General features: G+C 36.6%; 1 protein-coding gene across 1 annotated transcript in view; it reads left to right on the forward strand.

Annotated features, from left to right (window-relative positions):
• The window catches only part of LRRC9 (leucine rich repeat containing 9), a 137,847-nt gene that overhangs the window by 107,209 nt on the left and 9,872 nt on the right, over window positions 1-20,766 (forward strand). The window contains exons 25-30 of the mRNA XM_049897440.1: window positions 995-1,103; window positions 7,325-7,464; window positions 9,072-9,208; window positions 14,139-14,356; window positions 16,151-16,219; window positions 20,202-20,342. Coding sequence (XP_049753397.1) covers window positions 995-1,103; window positions 7,325-7,464; window positions 9,072-9,208; window positions 14,139-14,356; window positions 16,151-16,219; window positions 20,202-20,342 — 814 coding nt within the window. The remainder of the gene's footprint in view (window positions 1-994; window positions 1,104-7,324; window positions 7,465-9,071; window positions 9,209-14,138; window positions 14,357-16,150; window positions 16,220-20,201; window positions 20,343-20,766) is intronic.

Consider the following 20,766-nt stretch of genomic DNA (forward strand, 5'->3'; position numbering starts at 1 on the left):
TATGGCCAGGAATGCCTTTCATCCTAATTTGCCTGACAAATGTCTACAAATCCTTCAGGTCTCCTTTCAAAATCCTTCTCCTCCGTCAAGTCATTGATGACTTCCCAAATAGGTTTTCTAACTCTATTGTTGCAATTTTCCTTTTTTATTTTAATTTTTCTGACTCCCACAAGACTAGAGGCTTCTTGAGGGCAGAGACAGTGTCTTCTCATCTCTGTTGTAGCCTTTCCAAGCACGTAGCCTGCACTTTGGAAACACTAATGAAAATGTTGAATGAATGATGTATTTAGTGGATAAAAGTATGTCATAACTGTTATCTCACGTATAGGATTCATTTAAGTAAGTGGCTATCCTATCATAGGGAAAGGAGATGTAGCTATATGCACCTCTGTGATGCTCAAATGAAGGTGAAACCATTGTGAAGCTATGAACTAGGAATCAAGCATTCTGCTATTACCAAAACATCCTTATAAGGTGGAATGCCACAAAAGTTTTTCAAGAAAAACAACAGAAAACTTTCTTTTCCAAGTTCTTGCCTGCTTTTCTTTCCCACCTCTAATCCCTTCCTGGCACATCAGAACTAATCTCTTTCACATGTATCCTCTGCAGTTGATAACATGAAAACCTTACGACTGACCATGTCAATTTCACTACCGTTTCAGGAATACGTATATGAATTTAGAAAGAAATTGAAGATTCCCATCTTATAAGTTTCTTTTATAATAGTGCTCTGTTTATGTGGTAACAGATATGATTATTTTCAAGCAATTAAATTCTGTGTCCACATTTTCTTACATATGTGCTCAAAAACTGCGTGGTTAGCCTGTCATTTGAGCCATACATGTTACATCAAGGCAATTATTTTTCATAGCATTTGCCAGATACCTTTTTTTTTTTTTAATGCCTTTGGGGTTGCATATGGAGGGACTTAACATTTCCGATATTTTTCCAGTTCTTTTAAAATGATAACTATATTTGCTTTTTCTAAATTCAGAACTGTGGATTTGATTCCAGTTGATCAGTTCAGTAACGTGTCTAATGTGAATCTACAGAACAATAACCTTACCTCCTTCAGTGGGTTAATCTATCTGCCTAACGTGAAGGTGAGTTGCTCACAAGTATCCATTTTTTCTTCCAGCTTTTTCAATGCAAATTAAGTGTCTTTACTTTGGATTAAAATGTATTTCCATATCATTAAAAAGAAGTTAGTCTTTTTTTTTTAATTAAACGTGAAAAACATTACCTTCGAAACCTCCTGAAGTTATTTTGGCTTGCCCTTGGTTTCATGTAATTGTCTTAACTGCAGTAAATCTACTCTGCAGTACAAGGTGGGATGGGAGGCTTCCAGGTATGGAATGAAGTTGGAGGACGCCAAAGTTTTCAAAGGAGCCTAGTTGTCTCCTGCCCTATTGCGTTGACTCAACCATATGCCATACAGTTCACCCATTTCAGGTACACTGTTAACTGGTTTTTAGTATTCACAGGTGTGTGCAATCATCACGACAGTCAATTTTAGAACCAAAAAAAAAACCCATACCTTTTAGCCATCACTTCCCTTTGACCTTCCCTGTCCCACTTCCACCCCCAGCCCTAAGCAATCACTGATCTACTTTCTGTTTCTATAGATTTCCCTATTATTGACTTTCATATGAGTAGAATCATATACTGGGTAGTCTTTGTGACAGGATTTAGCATAATGTTTTCAAGGTTCACCCATGCTGTAGCATGTTATTAATCCTTCTTTGTTTTGTGACTGAATAATAACTCTGTTACATGGATATACCACATTTTGTTTATCCATTCGTTTGTTGATAGGCATTGGGATGTTTCCACCTTTTGGCTGTTAGGAATATTGCTGTTATGAACATCCATTTCTGTGAGGACATAGATTTTCATTTCTTTTGGGTATCTACATAGGAGTAGAATTACTGGGTTATATGGTAACTCTGTGTTTATTCACAGGAACAGCTGGTCTGTTTTCCAGTGAGACTATTTTACATTCTTACCAGCATTGTGTGGAATGGTGGTGAAGTGTTTGCTACATCTGCTAACCAAAAGGTCAGCAGTTCAAATCCACCAGGCGATCCTTGTAAACTCTATGGGGCAGTTCTACCAGCATTGTATGAGGGCTCCGATTTCTTCATATACTTGTCAACATTTGTTATTATCTGACTTTTATTTGAGCCATCCTAAAATTTTTTTTTTTTAATGGCTACTAACCAAAAGGTTGGCAGTTTGAATCTACCAGGCGCTCCTTGGAAACCCTATGGGGCAGTTCTACTCTGTCCTATAGGGTCGCTATGAGTTGGCATCGACTCAATGGCAGCAGGCTTTTTTAATGGGTATCTCAGAGTCCCTGGGTGGTGCAAGCAGTTAACCCCTCAGCTGCTAACCAGAAGCTTGGCGATTGGAATCCACCCAGTGGTGCCTCAGAACAGAGGCCTGGAAATCTGCCTCTGAAAGGTCACAACCATGAAAACCCTGTGGAGCACACATGGGGTCACTACGAGTTGGAATCAACCATAACTAACAACAACAATGGGCATCTCATTGTGGCTTTGATTTGTATTTCCCTGATTATTAATAATGTAGAGCATCTTTTTGTATGTTTATTGGCCATTCATGTATCTTCTTTGGAGAAACATCTATTCAGATCCTTGACCCATTTTTTTATTGGATTTTTTTTTTTTTATTGAATTGTAAGGGTTTTTTTTTTTTTTTTTAAGTATTTGAGATACAGTTCCCTAATCAAATACATGATTTGCAAATATTTTCTCTTTTGAAGCAGGAAAGTTTTTTTTTTATTATTATTTTGATGAGGTTTAAATTTATCTATTTTTGTAGTTGCTGCTCAAACTTTTGACATAATATATAAGAATCCAAGGTCATGAATATTTACCCTTAAGTTTTCTTCTGGGACTTTTATAGTTTTTGTTTTTACACTTAGTCTTTAATCCATTTTGAGTTAAGTTTTGTATATGGTATGTAGTAAGGGTCTAACTTCATTCTTTTGCGTGTGACTCTCCAGTTAACTCAGCACCATTTCTTGAAAAGATTATTTTTTCCCCCATTGAATGGTTTTGGCACACTTGTTGAAAATAAGTTGACCGTAGGAGTATGGTTTACTACTTGAATCTCAGTTCTATTCCATTGATCTATATGTTGATCTTTGTGCCAGTACCACTCTCTCATGAATATGGCTTCTTCATAGTAAATCTTGAACCTGAGAATTAGTGAGTCCTCTTACTTTATTCTTTTTCAGGATTGTTTTGGTTATTCTCTGCCCCTTACAATTTCACATGAATTTTACAATTGTCCTCTCAATTTCCACAAAAAAGCCTCCTGGGAATCCCATCTGTAGAACAGTTTGAGGAATATGCCTATCTTAACAGTGTTGAGTTTCTAATCCATAGACATGAGATGTTTTTCCATTTATTGGATCTTTTTCAATTAATTTCAACACTGTTTTATATTTTTCAGAGTATAAGTTTTAGATTTATACTTTGTTAAATTTGTTTCTAAGTATTCTTTTTGAGTAGAATTTTTTTCTTAATTTCATTTTTGGATTGTTCATTGCAAATGTATAGGAATACGGTTGATTTTTGTATATTGATTTTTTTGTATGTATGTGTTAAAGTATGAAAAATAAAAATTCTTTTTATTGAGTTTTCATTAAAATTATTACTACTCAGTTGATCAGACTATATTAAAAATTTTAATAAATACTTAGCAAACAATTTTATTGAAACAGTATTTCAATGAAATGTATGTAGCTTTTTTTGAAGTAATTTATGTATTCATGGATGAACATAACATTGCTAGAATGAGACAATATTTAAGCATCAATTTCTACTTTTCATTTGTTAAAACAAAAATCATGTTAAGCCAATAATAGAGATTGATCAAAGTTTACTTAATATATGATTAAAAATCAGGGTAACATTTCAACTAGGGAGTCAAAAATGTTCTGAAGATGAAAAGAACTATCAGAATTTTTATACCACATCTTATCAGCCTTGCCAGGGAAACAGAGCCAGAACAGTGTTTACATAATAACGATTTACCCTAAAATACAGCCTATAGCCTGACCTTGGAGTTTCTGTTTCTCGAAACTGACTGCACGTAGATAATTCTTCAAAAGAACCCAAAGCCTAAGCCAAACCAGTTTTTACTAGTTTATCTAGACCATCGTTTGACTTAAAGGTGAATTTTAGGAGACCATTTTCTTCAAAGCTCAAGGTTTGAAAGGACACCTAAGTGCAACATCCTGGGTGGGTTACCCCAACCTTCAAGAAATCCAGAAATCTGGATTTCAGGAGAATTAAAACCATTTCTCGGTTCCCCCTTTTGATCGGGATTCTTCCATAGAATCTTTGATCAAAAATGTTCAATAATTGTAGCAGGACACCATCAGATTCTTCTGGTCTTGTGGCAAGGGAGACAGTTGTTAGTAGAGGCAATCAAACATGTAGTCTAGTCCCTCCTCCACCGGGTTCTCCTTTTCTCAGCTGCTCCAGATGTGAACAGGGACCAGCTGTTACACTTTGGATGGCCACTTGCAGCTTTTAAGACTTCAGACACAGAAATAGAATATAAGGCCAAATGACTGAAATGACCCACAAAACAATGACCCTAGGTCTTTGAACCAAGGAAACAAACCCCATGAGGCATTTGTTTATATACTAGCAGCATCAGTATATTGATCTTATATTCTGCAATCTTGTTGAACTCATTTATTAGTTCTAATAGTTTTTTAGTAGATTCTGGAGGATTTTCTGTTATCTACAAACAGTTTTACTTCTTCCTTTCCAATGTAAATACCTTTTGTTTCTCTTTCTTGGCTAATTGCCCAGGCTAGAACCTCCAGTACAATATTCCATAGAAGTAGGGAGAGTGGATTCTTTGTCTTGTTCCTGATCTTTGGGGAAAGCATGTAATCTTTCATCATTAAGTATGATGTTAACTGTAGGATTTTTTTTTTTTTTTTTTTTTTTTAATCAGGCTAAGGAAGTTCCTTTCTGTTCCTAGTATGCTGAGTGTTTTCATCATGAAACAGTGTTGGATTTCTGTCAGTTGCTTTTACTGCTGTATTGGGCTGATCATGTGGTTTTTGTTTTTTATTCTATTTATATGATATATTATTACATTAATTTATTTTCCAACATTAAACCAGCATTGAATTCCTGGAATAAATCCCACTTGATCGTGGTGCATAATTCTTTTTAATATATTGCTGGATTCAGTTTGTTAGTCTTTTGTTGAAGATTTTTGAGTTTATATTCATAAGAGATATTGTTCAGTAGTTTTCCTGCGATATCTTTGTCTTGTTTTGGCATCAGGGTAATTCTGGCTTCATAAAATGAGTTGGAAAGTTTTGTCCTCTTCTAATTTTTGGAAAGATTTATGAAGCATTGCTGTTTATTCTTTTTTGAATGTTTGGTAGTATTCAGTGGTGAAGCCATCTGGGCCTGAGCTTTTCTGTATGGGTAGTTTTTTTTATTGCTGATTAGATCTCTTCATTTCTTATAGGTCTATGCAGATTGTCTTTTTCTTCTTGAGTCAGTTGGTAGTTTGTACCTTTCTAGGACGTTTTCCATTTCATCTCAGCTATCTAACTTATTGGCATACAATTGTTCATATTATTCCTTTAAAATCCTTTTTATTTCTGTAAAGTCGGTAGTAATGTTCCCTCTTATTTCTGATTCTGGTAATTTGAATCTTCTTTTTTTCTTGGTCAGTCTGAATCGACTCGACGGCACTGGGTATTAGTATACTACTAAGGCTTTTTTTTTTTTTTAAGGCCTTTTAACATAGGGAAATAGTTGTCCCTCCAACTAAGAAATATTTCATCTGTATCAGGCTTGGAGAAATAGGAGTACACACTGAGAAAATTGAACAGCTTTCTAGGGCCATCATTATTTCATTTGAAATGTAATTTCCCAGCATGTCCAATAATACAAAAACATCTTTTAAAGCTAAATTCAAATATATAAAAACTTATGTCATTTGTAATGTTGTTAGGTGCCCTTGAATCAGTTCCAACTCATAGCGACCCTATGCACAATGGAGCGAAACACTGCCAGGTCCTGCACCATCCTCACAATTGTTGGTATGCTTGAGCCCGTTGTTGCAGCCACTATGCCAGTCCATCTCGTTGAGGATCTTCCTCTTTTTCGCCGACCCTCTACTTTACCAAGCATGATGTCCTTCTCCAGGGCCTTATCCCTCCTGACAACACGTCCAAAGTATGTGAGACACAGTATCACCATCCTTGCTTCCAAGGAGCATTCTGGTTGTACTTCTTCCAAGACAGATTTTTTCATTCTTTTGGTGGTCCATAGTATATTCAGCACCCCTCGCCAACACTACAATTCAAAGGCGTCAATTCTTTGGTCTTTCTTATACATCATCCAGCTTTTTGCATGCATATGAGGCAATTGAAAACACCGTGGCTTAGGTCAGGGCATCTTAGTTCTCAAGGTGACATCTTTGCTTTTTAACACTTTAAAGAGATCTCTTGAAGCTGATTTGCCCAGTGCCATGTATCTTTTGATTTCTTGACTGCTGCTTCCATGGGTATTGATTGTGGATCCAAGTAAAATGAAATCCTTGACAACTTCAATCTTTTCTCCATTTATCATGATGTTGCTTATTGGTCCAGTTGTAAGGATTTTTGTTTTCTTTGTGTTGAGGTGTAATCCATACCGAAAGCTGTGATCTTTGATCTTCTTCAGTAAGTGCTTCAAGCCCTCTTCGCTTTCAGCAAGCAGGGTTGTGTCGTCTGCATAACGCAGGTTGTAAATAAGTCTTCCTCCAATTCTGATGCCATGTTCTTCTTCATATAGTCCAGCTTCTCAGGTTATTTGCTCAGCATACAGATTGAATAGGTATGGTGAAAGGATACAACCCTGACATATACCTTTCCTGACTTAAACCATGCAGTATCCTCTTGTTCTGTTTGAGTGACTGCCTCTTGATCAGATTCCTCATGAGCACAGTGAAGTGTTCCAGAATTCCCATTCTTCACAATGTTATCCATAATTTGTTATGATCCACACAGTCGAATGCCTTAGCACAGTCAATAAAACAAGGCAAACATCTTTCTGGTATTCTCTGCTTTCAGCAAGGATCCATCTGACATCAGCAATGATATCCCTGGTTGCATATCATTTGTAATGCTAACAAATTATGAAATCATGTTATATATTCCAAATCTTATCCATGCTATTTTTAATAGTTTCTAGTATTTGATAATCTCAAACCAAAGAGCATTATAGCAGCACTTATATTTTAATGTCTGATTAATAAGGTATCCTCTCTGTAGGTATTATGCCTCAACTATAATCATATTGAATCAATCATGCCCAGACTAACGCCTCAGACTCACTTAACGAACAGACAACTACTCTACCATAAAGTCCCCTCAAGTGGTTATGGACAGCAAGGGGCTTCAAAAACAAACAGGTAACTTTTTTTTTTTTTAACAATTATAAATAATTTTGATTGGGAATTACAAAAGCAATTAGTCACATTAATTATAGCAGTGAAACATTCTAGTTCATAGGTCTAGCTTATTTAATAGTTAATAGCTTTGTTGTTGTTATCCCATGTGTGTAGAGTAGAACTTCTCCATAGGGTTTTCCAGGCTGTGACCTCTCAGAAGCAGATCACCAAACCTGTCTTGAGGGTGCCTCTGGATGGGTTCCAGCTGCCAGCCTCGGCTAGCAGTTGAGTTGTTAACAACTTGCACCATCCAGCTGCCTACTTAATAGCCACAAGTCAAAAATAAGCTTCACAAATAAAAAGATACTCAAAATATTCATTTGTCATTGCTTTTTTCCCCTACTTCCACCATCCCATGACCATATTGTAAAACAAAACAAAAACTAAGATTTTCCCGTGTTTTCTTCAGAATGTTTTATGCTTTTGTTCTTACATTTAGGTTTATGATCCATTTTGTTTTAATTCTTGTATACATTGTGAGATAAGGTGTGAGGTCTAAATTCTTTCTACATGTGGTTGTCCAATTGTCCCAGCACCATTTGTTTAAAACACTATCCTTTCCCCCTCTGAATTGCCTTTGGCACCTTTGTTCAAAATTAATTGATCATAAAAGAGTTTCTTTCTGGGTTCTCAGCTCTATTCCATTAACCTGTATGTGTCCTTTTTTTTTTTTTGCCCATACCACACTGGTTTGATTACTGTAGCTTTATAGTAAATTTTAAAATCAGGGATTGTTAAGTCCTCCAACTTTGTTCTTTTTCAAGATAGTTTTGATTATCCTGGATTCTTTGTATTTTCATATAAATTTTGGTATCAGCTTGTCATTTTCTGAAAAAAAAAAAGTCTGTTGGGTTTTTAATAGTGATTGCATTGACTCTATTGATCAATTTGGAGAGAATTGCCATCTTAATACTAATGACCCTTCTAATTCATAAACCGTAAATATTTCCCAATTTATTTAGATCTTTAATTTCTCTCAGCAATGTTTTATAGTTTTCAGTGTACAAATCTTACACATTTTTTGTTAAACTTATTCTGAAGTATTTTACCTTTTTGATATTATAATGAATAAAAGTGTTTCCTTAATTTAATTTTCAGAATTTCTGTTGTCAGCATATAGAAATGCAACTGGCTTTTGTAATCTTTTACCCTGTGACCTTGCTGAACTCATTTATTCAGGTAGTTTTTTGGTAGATTCCTTAAGATTTTCTAAATACAGGATCATGTCATCTTCAAATAAAAACAGTTTCACTTATTCTTTTCCAATCTGGATGCATTTTATTTTTTTTGCCTGGCTTTTTTTTTATGGTAGTATTGCTTTTCATTTTAACTCCTTCTGTGTTTCCTTATTTTTTTACCATATACAAATATTTTTAAAAGAATAAAAAAGATTATTATGTGGAATACAAAGAAGCTATATACTATGTAGTTAATTCTGATTTATTAGTAAATTCATTTTTTTTTTTTTCTTAACTTCAACTTATAATAGGTATATACCAGAATGTCTTTTTATGATACAGCTGGTTTGAAATTAAGTTTATGGTCTCAGACTTACCTATGCATTTCAGAGAAACAGTGGTCAGTGAAGATTTGCCTCCAATAATGCACAGTTTAGAAGTTCTTCATTTGGGCTACAATGGAATTTGTAATTTAATTCAGCTACAGCTTAACAGACTAAGAAATTTAAAGTTCCTGTTTCTACAGGGTGAGTAGCAATACTGTTACTGTATAAATCTTTATTATTAAAGACTGATTTGCTTATTATCCTCATTATAAACAGATGTAAAAGCATCAACATTCACTTCAAACAGATTCATTGGCAAAAATATTTTAGTAATCAAGAAATGAGTTTTTCTTGGGTTATTCACATATTTTTTAAAACTGCTTTTGAAGGGAAATATACCATTCTAGGACTGTCTGCAGTATTACATCATAATTTACTTTTCATATCATCCAAACCAAAAAAACCAAACCCATTGCTGTCACCTTGATTCTGACTCATAATGACCCAATAGGACAGAGTAGATCTGCCCTATAGGTTTCCAAGGAGCAGCTGGTGGATTCAAACTGCCGACCTTTTGGTAAGCTGCCGTAGCTCTTAACCACTGTACCCCCAGGGCTCCTTTTGTATCTTGGCCAACTAAAAAAACAACAAAAAAGTAAACAGTAGTTGACAAGTATTTCTTGAACCCAAAATTGTTACGAGAGATCAGCTTTTCTAAACCATGTTTTTTTTTTTCATTTTTAATGTCTCTTTTTGCCTGTCAAAGGTACTTGTGAATTGGGTCAAGGGCATGGATACTTAGCCTTAAAAGAACAAGAAAATGAGCATAGCAATGATAGATCTTTTAAAAGATTTATTGACCTAAGAAAGAACAAATAACCTAACTGTGGAAGGTCTGTTTTCATCTAATAATGTAAAGAGGGACTGTGTCTGTTGTCATGACTAGAGTGGCAAATCAGAGTGGGGCAGCCTTAGGCAGGAAGTAAGGTTGTTTACTGTAATGGCTATCAGTTATTGAGTGCCGACCAAACTAGTCATTGAGCAAGGTGTTTGTGTACATTTTCACATTTAATGGTCACAGCAACCTTATGTGGCATTTGGGAAATACAGAAGTGTAGGCCATGAAAGATGAGGTGATATCAAGGTCCATGAGGGAGATTGTCGTTGTCTTTGTTAGGTGTCCTTTGAAATCTTTTGTTCAGCTGTTTTACTTCATTATTTCTTCCATTAGCTTTAACTGCTTTTCACTTTAGCTATTACTTTGTTTCTTGAGCCACCCTTTAAAATCTTCTGTTCAGTTCTTTTACTTCATCATTTCTTCCATTCGCTTTAGCTACTTGTTTTTCACATTGGTGAAAAACAACCCAAGCAAAACCCATTGCCCTTCAGTTGATTCTGACTTATGGTGACCCTAAAGGACAAAGTAGAACTGCCCTGTAGGGTTTCCAAGGAGCGCCTGGTGGATTTGAACTGCCAACCTTTTGGTTAGCAGCCATAGCTCTTACCAGTACACCACCAAAGTTTCTGGTGAAAAATAAGGCTCCAGGAATTGACAAAATACCAATTGACTAGCTGGCATTAGATACAAACCATACCTAACTGTTCTGACTTATGTACAAATTCGACTTAAAGACAGACTTGGAAATGCCCTTGTTTGTAACCCGGGGACTGCCAGTATTAATGATACTGTTCAATAATTCCCACGTTCTGTTGTATCACCTTTCTTTGGAAAGTGCACAAGTACGGATCTCTTCCAGTTGGTTGACCAGGTAGCTGTCTTCCAAATTTCTTGGCATGGATGAGGGAGTGCTTACACTATTGCATCTGTTTGTTGAAACATCTCGGTTGGTATTCTATTAATTCCTGGAGCCTTGTTTTTCTCCAGTGCCTTCAGTGCAGCTTGGACTCCTTCCTTCAGTTCTTGATCATATGCTGTATCCTGAAATGGTTGAATATCAGCCAATTCTTTTTGGTAGTGACTCTGTATATTCCTTCCATCTTCTTTTGATGCTTCCTACATTGTTCAATTTTTTGCCCATAGAACCTTCACTATTGCAACTCGAGGCTTGAATTTTTTCTTCAGCTCTTTCAGCTTGAGAAACGCCAAGCATGTTCTTCCCTTTTGGTTTTCTAACTCCAGGTCTTTTACACATTTCAACATAATAGTTTACTTTGTCTTCTCAAGCCACCCCTTGAAATCTTGGGTTCAGCTCTTTTATGCCATCATTTCCTCCATTCACTTTAGCTACTCTACATTCAAAAGCAAGTTTCAGGGTTTCCAAGGCTATAATCTTTACAGACGTAGACTGCCATGTCTTTCCCCCTGGAGTGGCTGGTGAATTTGAACTGCTAACCTTTGGGTTAGCAGCTGAGTGCTTAACCACTGAGCCACCAGAGCTCCTTATGAAGGAACTTATAGACCTACATTTCAGCTATTGTGTTAAATTTGATGGAGGGTGAGGAAGATGGAGTCTGGTGAAGGTGGAGCAGGAATACAGGAGGTTAAGTGAGAATGCTTAGGATTAAAAGTCACAGTTATCTAAAAATTTACTTAAATAAGTGGGAGGTTTTCAAACAATGATAAATGCTTTAGTTATAGAAATGTAATAGCCCTAAAGTCACATTCAGCTTAGTTGTTTTGGGGTTTCTTTCTTGTTATTGTTGCTGTGGTTATATGTCGTGGAGTGAATTCTGGCTCACAGCGACCCTATGTCCAACAGAACAAAACATTGCCTGGTCCTATGCCATCCTCACAGTCGTTGCTGTGTTTGAGCCCATTGTTCCAGCCACTGTGTCAGTCCATCTCACTGAGGGTCTTCCTCTTTTTCACTGACCCTCAACTTTACCAAGCGTGATGTTCTTCTCCAGGGGACTGGTCCCTCCTGATAACATGTCCAAAGTATGTGAGATGAAGTCTTGCAATCCTTCTAAGGAGCATTTGGGCTATACTTCTTCCAAGACAGACTTGTTTGTTCTTCTGGCAGTCCACGGTATATTCAGTATTTTTTGCCAACACCATAATTCAAAGGCACCAATTCTTCATCTGTCTTCTTATTCATTGTCCAGCTTCCACATGCATATAAGGTGATTGAAAATACCATGACTTGGATCCAGCATACCTTAGTCCTCAAAGTGACATCTTTGCTTTTCGACACTTTGAAGAGGTCTTTTGCAGCAGATTTGCCCAATGTAATACATCATTTGATTTCTTGACTGCTGTTTCCATGGGTATTGATTGTGGATCCAAGTAAAACGAAATCCTTGACAACTTTACTCTTTTCTCCATTTATCATGATGTTGCTTATTGGTCTAGTTGTGAGGTATAATCCATACCGAAGGCTGTGGTCTTTGATCTTCATCAGTACGTTCTTTGAGTCCTCTTCACTTTCAGCAAGCAAGGTTGTGTTTCTTTCTTAAATGTGTATAGTTGACGTTCTAAAATGAATAATGACCAAAAATATGCTACTGTACACACTATTCAGCACTTGAAGCTAAAACCCATATGGCTTCTATACCACTATGCCTAAAAAAAAAAAAAATTACCTATCTTTAATTGTTAAAAGTAGCATTCAGAATGCATAGTTTCATGAAAGTAATATATTAGCACAACTGAGTCATTTTTCTCAATCTGACTTTAATAAACTTCTAAGGCACTGATACTGGTTTCAAAGTCTGTGATTTAGTTACGTGGCCAATTTTATTGAAGATTGTCTTAAGCTGTTATCAATTTTCCTATAAGGATAGAGCAAAAGAATGTGGCAGATTTACCTTATTTCATTAGTTCTGAGATACCCACTTTTCATACTTTAATGTGTCTAAAATCTGGTGTCTTAATTGATGGCATGTATGGTTTACCCAGCAGGGTTTTCTTTTCTTTCTTAGTATACATGAACTATTAGCCCATCTCACAATTGTTGGTGTCTTAAATTTGATGAACTGTGTTAAATTTCAAGGAGGAAAATTCCAAGATTGTGAGATCACATGTCACATAGGAGGATGAATATGGAAGGAAATGCAGTATGGCACAGTAGAAAGAGCACTGAAATTAAAATGGAAGAGATTTAAGATAGGCCTGGTGTTGCCACTTTTATGTCTTTGATCCAGTAATTTCACTTCTCTGCCACTCAATTTTATGGTCATCAAAAAGAGATAATAATATTTTCTCTGTCTTATTTGGCAGTTTGAATCCACCAGGCGCTCCTTGGAAACTCTATGGGGCAGTTCTACTCTGTCCTATAAGGTCGCTATGAGTCGGAATCGACTGGACAGCACTGGGTTTTTTTTTTTTTTTTTCTGTCTTATTTTGAGATTCTCATAGCATTTGTAAACTCAAGTATCCTCATATAAATTGTCATTAGTATTTATGAAACTACTGATTAATGTAGTGAAGAGAAATCATACATTATAAAATAAGGCAGTAGGTCTTTAAAGAATAATATGAAGTCTCATTTGTTTAACATGATTCCAGTGCAAAATTATGTTGAAGAAAGAGCACCATGATTAATAGAAATTCTTCCAACTTAACAACCCAACAAATTACCTTATTTTATGAAATAAGTTCTACACCTTTTAGAATAATCAGATATACCCAGGAAACAAATCTTTTGCAGGACTTTTATAGATCTTCTTTTGTCAATATCAACTATTTTGGCACTTAATCACTGAAAAGAGAGAGTGGATCAATTCAGTACGTTGTGTATCTCACATCCTGATCTTTCATACACAGATGAGAAGTTTTACCAAATATTAATTGATGTTGCTACTACTTTCCTATAAGTTACAGTTCCATTTGTCCTTGGAAATATTGTATTTTTAAGCAAATAACATGCACCTTCTACGTTTGTTTGCCAGCCTCGCCCTCTCCCCAACCTCCCTGCAGGGTATTTTAGTAAACATGCTATGCTAATTTTGTATAGCAACATGCAAAAAAAATTAGCAAAGCTTATGAGAATCCCACTCAGAGGAGGGCACGGTTGGAAAATGTAGATGGCATGCATTATTTACATAGAAATACAGCATGTGTTTTTTCATTGCTTAAAAATAATCATTTGATTAAAAATATTTAAATGAAGATAAAATTTAATTCAGGAAGCTTGAGCTTACTTGACATATCATGATTATCTTTTTTCAGGGAATGAAATCAGTCAAGTTGAAGGGCTTGACAATTTAGTAGTCCTTCAGGAACTGGTAGTGGACCATAACCGCATCAGAGCATTTAATGACAGTGCCTTTGCTAAGCCAAGCTCTCTGATGGCGCTACACCTGGAGGAAAACAGACTTCGAGAGCTGAGCAAATTACAGCCTTTGGTAAAACTAGAGAAACTCTTCCTAGGATATAATAAAATCCAGGTAACATTATTTTGTTTTCTTGTTATGAGATTTACACGCCTTAATTACTCTGAGCTCTGAACAGAAAGCTTCTAAACACACCAATGAAAATTTTGCTAGTGTGTTATTTATCATTTATATAACCTGTAAGTTTTAGGGAATATAAATACTCTGTGATACAGAGATGTCTACCCTACTTCTAGACTTACAAACCTGACCAACTCATACGTAACCCGCGCACTAATAAAGGTGAGTTCTAAATGTTCTAAGGCTCTTCTCAGCAGTGCTCTTTGAGAAATCTCACCAATTCCTGACTGCTCTTGGTGAAAGCTGTTTCTGCATCTCAATTCCAGACTTTAGACTTGGCATAGTGCTTGATCTACCTGACATTTGAATCAACACCTGATAATGGACTTTGACTTGGCTTTAATATTCAATGTTTCCCCATTCAGGGACTCCATGGATAGAATCTTGCTCTAATTTTACCTGCTCAGAGCACAACTGAACCAGTCCAAACTCTCTCCTGAGAGAATATTCAGATAAGAGAATTACAGACATAATCTTATATTCTTTCAGAGTTTTAGTGATGGTCTGTTAGCCCTCCTTTTACCACTTTTACTACATCTGCCCTTACCTCTAAGATAACCTGGAAGACAGACTGAGCTGTGGATTGCTCGCCAAGGGCAGGGACCAAGTCTGTCCTGTCCACATTTGTATCTTTAGTGCCTGAAACACAGTAGGTAATCGATAAATATTTGTTTGTGGCTGTATTTCAGAAAGCCTTTTCTGGGGTGATATAAAAATCCTGTCTAAAGATGGAAGGAAATCATGGGCAGTGCCCTTTTCTGCATGGCAACTAAGGAATGTACATACAGAGAAAAATGGTATACAACTAATTTATCCGGGTTCAAACAATCCTCCTCTGAGAAAAACCTGCCAGAACTGGCAATGATTCTTCCAAAGCTCTATCCAGAAGAAATCTAAATGAGGAAAATTATTATCTTATGAGAAATCTTTCCTGTGATGGCAACTGAGCTAACAAAGGATTGTCAAATAAGACTTACACAAATTAGAGATCTCACTGAGTATCAAGTTTTACCAGTAATTTCAAGGATACATAGAGTCTGTGATATTCCAGGGGCTTCTCAGGTCCTTCCTTCCCAGATAACTTGGTTTTATTAGGAATAACCTTAGCTAAACTTGTTGGCTAATTTTTTTGTCAGAAGTAGCATTTTAGAAATAATTTTGCAGAAACTAAAATGTATTTGCAGACTTTGACTGATTTTAAATGAACGATAATAACCACATCCCATAGGGAAGGCACATAATTCAGCTATTTACAGTTGTTTTTCAGCTAACGTGCTCCCAGCAAGTGTATCGTGATGCAGTCTACTCCAAATCACATGCTCCTTTATGGCTAAGATTGTATTTGATGTGTACCTTTGAAATTGTTTAGGCTGGATTTAAGTTTTACACACTTCTGGGTCAGTACTTTGGGAGATTAACTGAACATAATCTGAGTCCTACAACAGATCATAGTTATTCTGAGAAAAATTTGGTCCTTTCTTGTAAGAGACTGCTATGTAGCCCATTTCCATGTTAGAATGTCATCTTTGTCAATCACGTATTTGGAATCTACAGCACACAGGTCTGTCTTTAATCAACAGTGCAGAAGGTTGTCACACAAGCTCACTTCAGAGGATTCAAGTGTGAGCTAGACGCAACCCAGAAGTTACATATAATTACTTCAGATTATCTAGATTGGAAGATGTTGAAACTAAGCAAATAATAATTTATTGATTATCTTTTCAATAGGATATGGCAGAACTGGAAAAACTTGATGTCATCTCTTCTCTCAGAGAGCTTACCGTTTATGGTAATCCAGTGAGTATGTTACCTTTCTATTAGTCAATGTATTGATAGTTGTATATAATTTATTTTTATATGGTATGAGAAAGGAATTTAATGCATATCCATATGCATAACCAGTTAAACCAGTATAATTTAGTGTCTTCCAACTGATTACAATACTGCCACTGTCATATATAATAGGGTCTATTTCAGGGTCCTGTACAGTATTCAGAGCCCTGGTGGTGCACTGATTAGAGCTTAGCTGATAATTAAAAGGTTGGCAGTTCAAATCCACCAGCCATTCCTTGGAAACTCTAGGGGGTAGTTCTACTCTGTCCTGTTGGGTTGCTATGAATTGGAATCGACACAATGGCAACAGGTTTGGTTTTATATATATACTGTATCCAGGAGCCATGGTGGTTCAGTAGTTAAGAGCTCGGTTGTAAACCAAAATGTCAGCACTTCGAATCCACCAGACACTCCTTGGAAACTCTATGGGGCAGTTCTACTTTGTCCTGTAGGGTTGCTTTGAGTTGGAATCAACTAGACGGCAATAGATCATTTTTCCATACTGTATTCATTGGTCTATTTGTTTATCCCTGCACCAGTATTATTATTATGTGCTGTTGAGTTGGTTCCGACTCACGGTGACCCTATGTCCAACAGAATGACAGATTGCCCAGTCCTGCGCCATCCTCACAATCATTGTAATGTTTGAGCCCATTGTTGTAATCACTGTGTCAATCCATCTCATCGAGGGTCTTCCGCTTTTTCACTGACGCTCTACCTTTCCAAGCATGATGTCCTTCTCCAGGGCCTGGTCCCTCCTGATAGTATGTCCAAAGTACATGAGGCAAAGTTTTGCAATCCTTGCTTTCAGGGAGCATTCTGGCTGTATTTCTTCCAAGACAGACTTGTTCATTCTTCTTGAAGCCTATGATATATTCAATATTCTTTGCCAACATCATAATTCAAAGGCATCAATTCTTCTTTGGTCCTTCTTATTCATTGTCCAGCTTTCACATGCATATGAGGTGATTGAAAATACCGTGGATTGAGTCAAGCACACCTTAGTCCTCAAAGTGAACACTTTAAAGAGGTCTTTTGCAGCAGATTTGCCCAATGCAATATTTTGTTTTATTTCTTGACTGCTGCTTCCATGGGCATTGATTGTGAATCCAAGTAAAATAAAATCCTTGACAACTTCAGTATTTTCTCTGTTTATCATGATGTTGCTTATTGATCCAATTGTGAGGATTTTTGTTTTCTTTATGTTGAGGTGTAATCCATACTGAAGGCTGTAGTCTTTGATCTTCATCGATAAATTCTCCAAGTCCTCTTTCACTGTGTTAATTACCAGTGTTTTCTATTAAGTCTGGATGTCTGGTAGAGTAAAATTTCTTGCTGTGGCGTCAATTCCGACTCATAGTGACTCTGTAGGACAGAGTAGAACTGCCGCATAGGGCTTCCAAGGCTATAAATCTTTACAGAAGCAGACTGCCACAGCTTTCTCCAACGGAGTGGCTGGTAGGTTTGAACCACTGACCTTTCAGTTAGCAACCGAGCACTTAACCACTGTACCACTAGAGTTCCTCCCTGTAGAGTAACTCCTCTTATTCTTCTTCTCCTCTTCCCTCTCCTCCTTCTCCTCATCTTTCTTTTTCTACTTCTCTTTCTTCACTGTCTTGTCTCTTCTTGGCTCTTTACACTTCTTATGAGTTTTAGGAATAGCTTCTCAAGTTACATGAGAATTTTGTTGATATTTTAATTGGAATTGCATTGAATTTATAAATTAATTTTTTGAGAAATTTGCCACCTTTCATGTTGGAGTTGTTTAAGGAATTCGATAAATAGCATTCTTGTTAACCTAATATCTGGATAAATTGAGAAATAAGACAGTGGCAGATGGAGAGGTGAAAGCCAAATGGGCCTGCTAACTGAACCCAGAAACGACCATCATAATCACCCAGTAACAGGAAGTACTAGATTGGGGCCTTTCTTCATGGGAGGAGACTTTCTTCTGAAGGAGCAGAATGCATTCTTCCAGTAATAAGCTCCTTCCAAAGAGGAAAGGGAAGGGCCAACCATGCCCAGTGTAATCTTCCCCAGATCCGACGGTTAAGTCACTCTGCTTCCACTCTGCACTAGGTTTCAAAGGACTGCTTTAGCAGCACCCTAAAACTTTTGGTGAGTGTTTTTACTGTTCTTTATTTCTTAGAATCTTCTACTTTCCAAAGGATTTCTTCTTTAATCTATGAATTGTTGAGTTGTGTATGAATGTTTAATTTCAAACTCATGAGGTATTTTTAGTTACCGCTTTGTCATTGATTTCTAACGTTGTTATGCTTTAGTCAGAGGAGACAGTCTATCTATATATTCTTTGGTATTTATGGAACTTTCTTCGTGGCCCTGAATACAGTCTTTTTTTTTTTTTTTTTTAATCAATTATGTGACCAAAGCTGCTCTGTGTTGGAATCGACTCAGCGGCAACAGGTTTGGTTTTTGGTTTTTATGTGTCTTAAAGCTCTTTCTCAGTGTATATGTATCTATCACATTCTCTTAAAATGTTTATTCATTCCCTTTTGACAGGCTTTGATTTGTTTCTTCTTTTTTTTCTCTCTCTCTCTCTTTTGCTATTACAAACAATGTAGCAATAAACATTCTTGTGCATACCTTTTGTGTTGGGAGTCCCCAAGATCATCCCACAGTCAGAGATTTGCTGGAAGGACTCATGGGACTCAGTGTAGCGTTGTAGTTATGTAGCTAAGATTTATTGTAGTGATGTAGTAAGGATACCTGTGGTGACCCCATGTGCAGAGCAGGACTGCTCCATAGAGTTTTAAAGGCTATGACCTTGCAGAAACAGATTGCCAGGCCTTTCTTCTGAGTTGCCTCTGAGTGGGTTTGAACCACCAACCTTTAGGTTAGTAATGGAGCACTTAATCAATTGTGCCACCCAGGGACTTTTTCAAGAGGAAAAGAGTCTGGAGGAATCCATGAGCAGGCTTCATTATGCCCTTTCTCTTCCATGAAGGGTCACACAGAGCACCAGCTTCTCCCAGCAACAAAAACGTAGCAACATGTGTACGATGTTTTTGCCCAGGGTAGCTCATTAGAAACTCAGTGTTCCAGGATTTTATTGGGGGCCGATCGCTTAGGCATTCTTTGTCTATTATGTACTTAAATTGCAGACTCCTAGGAGGAATGAAGGTGTTAAGCATAGTGTTGGGTATATTCTCTAAGCACAGTGAGCCACCCTTATGAGTTAAGGAATGGTGGGAACACTCCCAGAATCCAAGTACCCAGACACTAGTCAAAAGCCAACCTTGCAAACAGAACTTTCCAAAGATAATAGCCTCAGGCCTATTATGTTGACTCTTTTCTGCATACCTTCCTATGTGCATGTGCAAATATCTTTAGGGTAGACTGATGCTACGAATTGATGGATAATATGGTCAAAGATAGGTATTGAACTAAACTGGATAGTGCCTGTGGGAAAATATTATTTATTTCAAATCAATTACTTATAAGTGAACTTTTGTAATATAATCCTGTTCATGAGTTGGGTATTGCCTGTAGTTAATGAACAATACCATATACTCCAGAAAGAGACTACACTTCCAAATGGGTAGCCTTAATAAAAAAAAAAAAAAAAAAAAAGAAATAAAAAAGTTCTTATCCTCATTTAGCATGACAGGGAACTGAGATCGAAATATGTTTCAAAAAGAGAGCTAATATTTGTAGCATTTTAATACTGTTGACTTAAGAGCTACGCCTGCTAACCAAAAGGTCACAGTTCAAATCCACCAGGCACTCGTAGGAGACTCTATGGGGCAGTTCCACTCTGTCCTTTAGGGTCGCTATGAGTCGGAATCTACTTGACAACAATGGGGCAATAATGTTGACAAGCTGTTCTCCTTGCTGCCTGTGCTAAATTTCCTGCTCTGTCAATGTTAATCTTTGAAATAAAAGGTTTTTTTTTTTTTTAAGGAATGTTATTTTTAACATTATTCAGATTTGTAGAAAAGTGCTACACCGCCACTTGCTCATATTTCGACTGCCAAACTTACAGATGTTAGATGGAACGCCTGTGAATTCAGATGATAGAGCAAAAGCTGAATTTCACTTCTCTGAACTACAGGCAAAGAGAAATTCGGTAACAATTATATTATTTAATTTTTTCCTTTTGAAATATATAAATTATTAGTATGTGAATTTTGACTTAAATGTTTAAATCTTGGCTATGACATTTCTGTATATTATATTAATATTTATTTTGGGATAATTATCAAAGAAAGCTTGATCTGGTGAAGAGAGCGTACACACATACACAAACACACACACATGCCAGGAAAGTTCCTTTTTCTAATAATGGACTTTAACATAAGGCAAATTATTTAATACATTTGTGCATCTTCCTCAATATCTCAGATGATGCTAAAAGATAAGAAGCTATAAAATATCACTTATATAAACAGAAACTAACAATAAAACTGTTCCCATTTAGGCAGATAGGAAGGTAAGGAAGGAATTCTGACCTCAACTCTCTGGCCTGTATAGTTCACCCAACAAGGAAGAAG

This window comes from Elephas maximus, chromosome 10 (assembly GCF_024166365.1).
Source record: "Elephas maximus indicus isolate mEleMax1 chromosome 10, mEleMax1 primary haplotype, whole genome shotgun sequence".
In the NCBI taxonomy this organism is placed as follows: Eukaryota; Metazoa; Chordata; class Mammalia; order Proboscidea; family Elephantidae; genus Elephas; species Elephas maximus.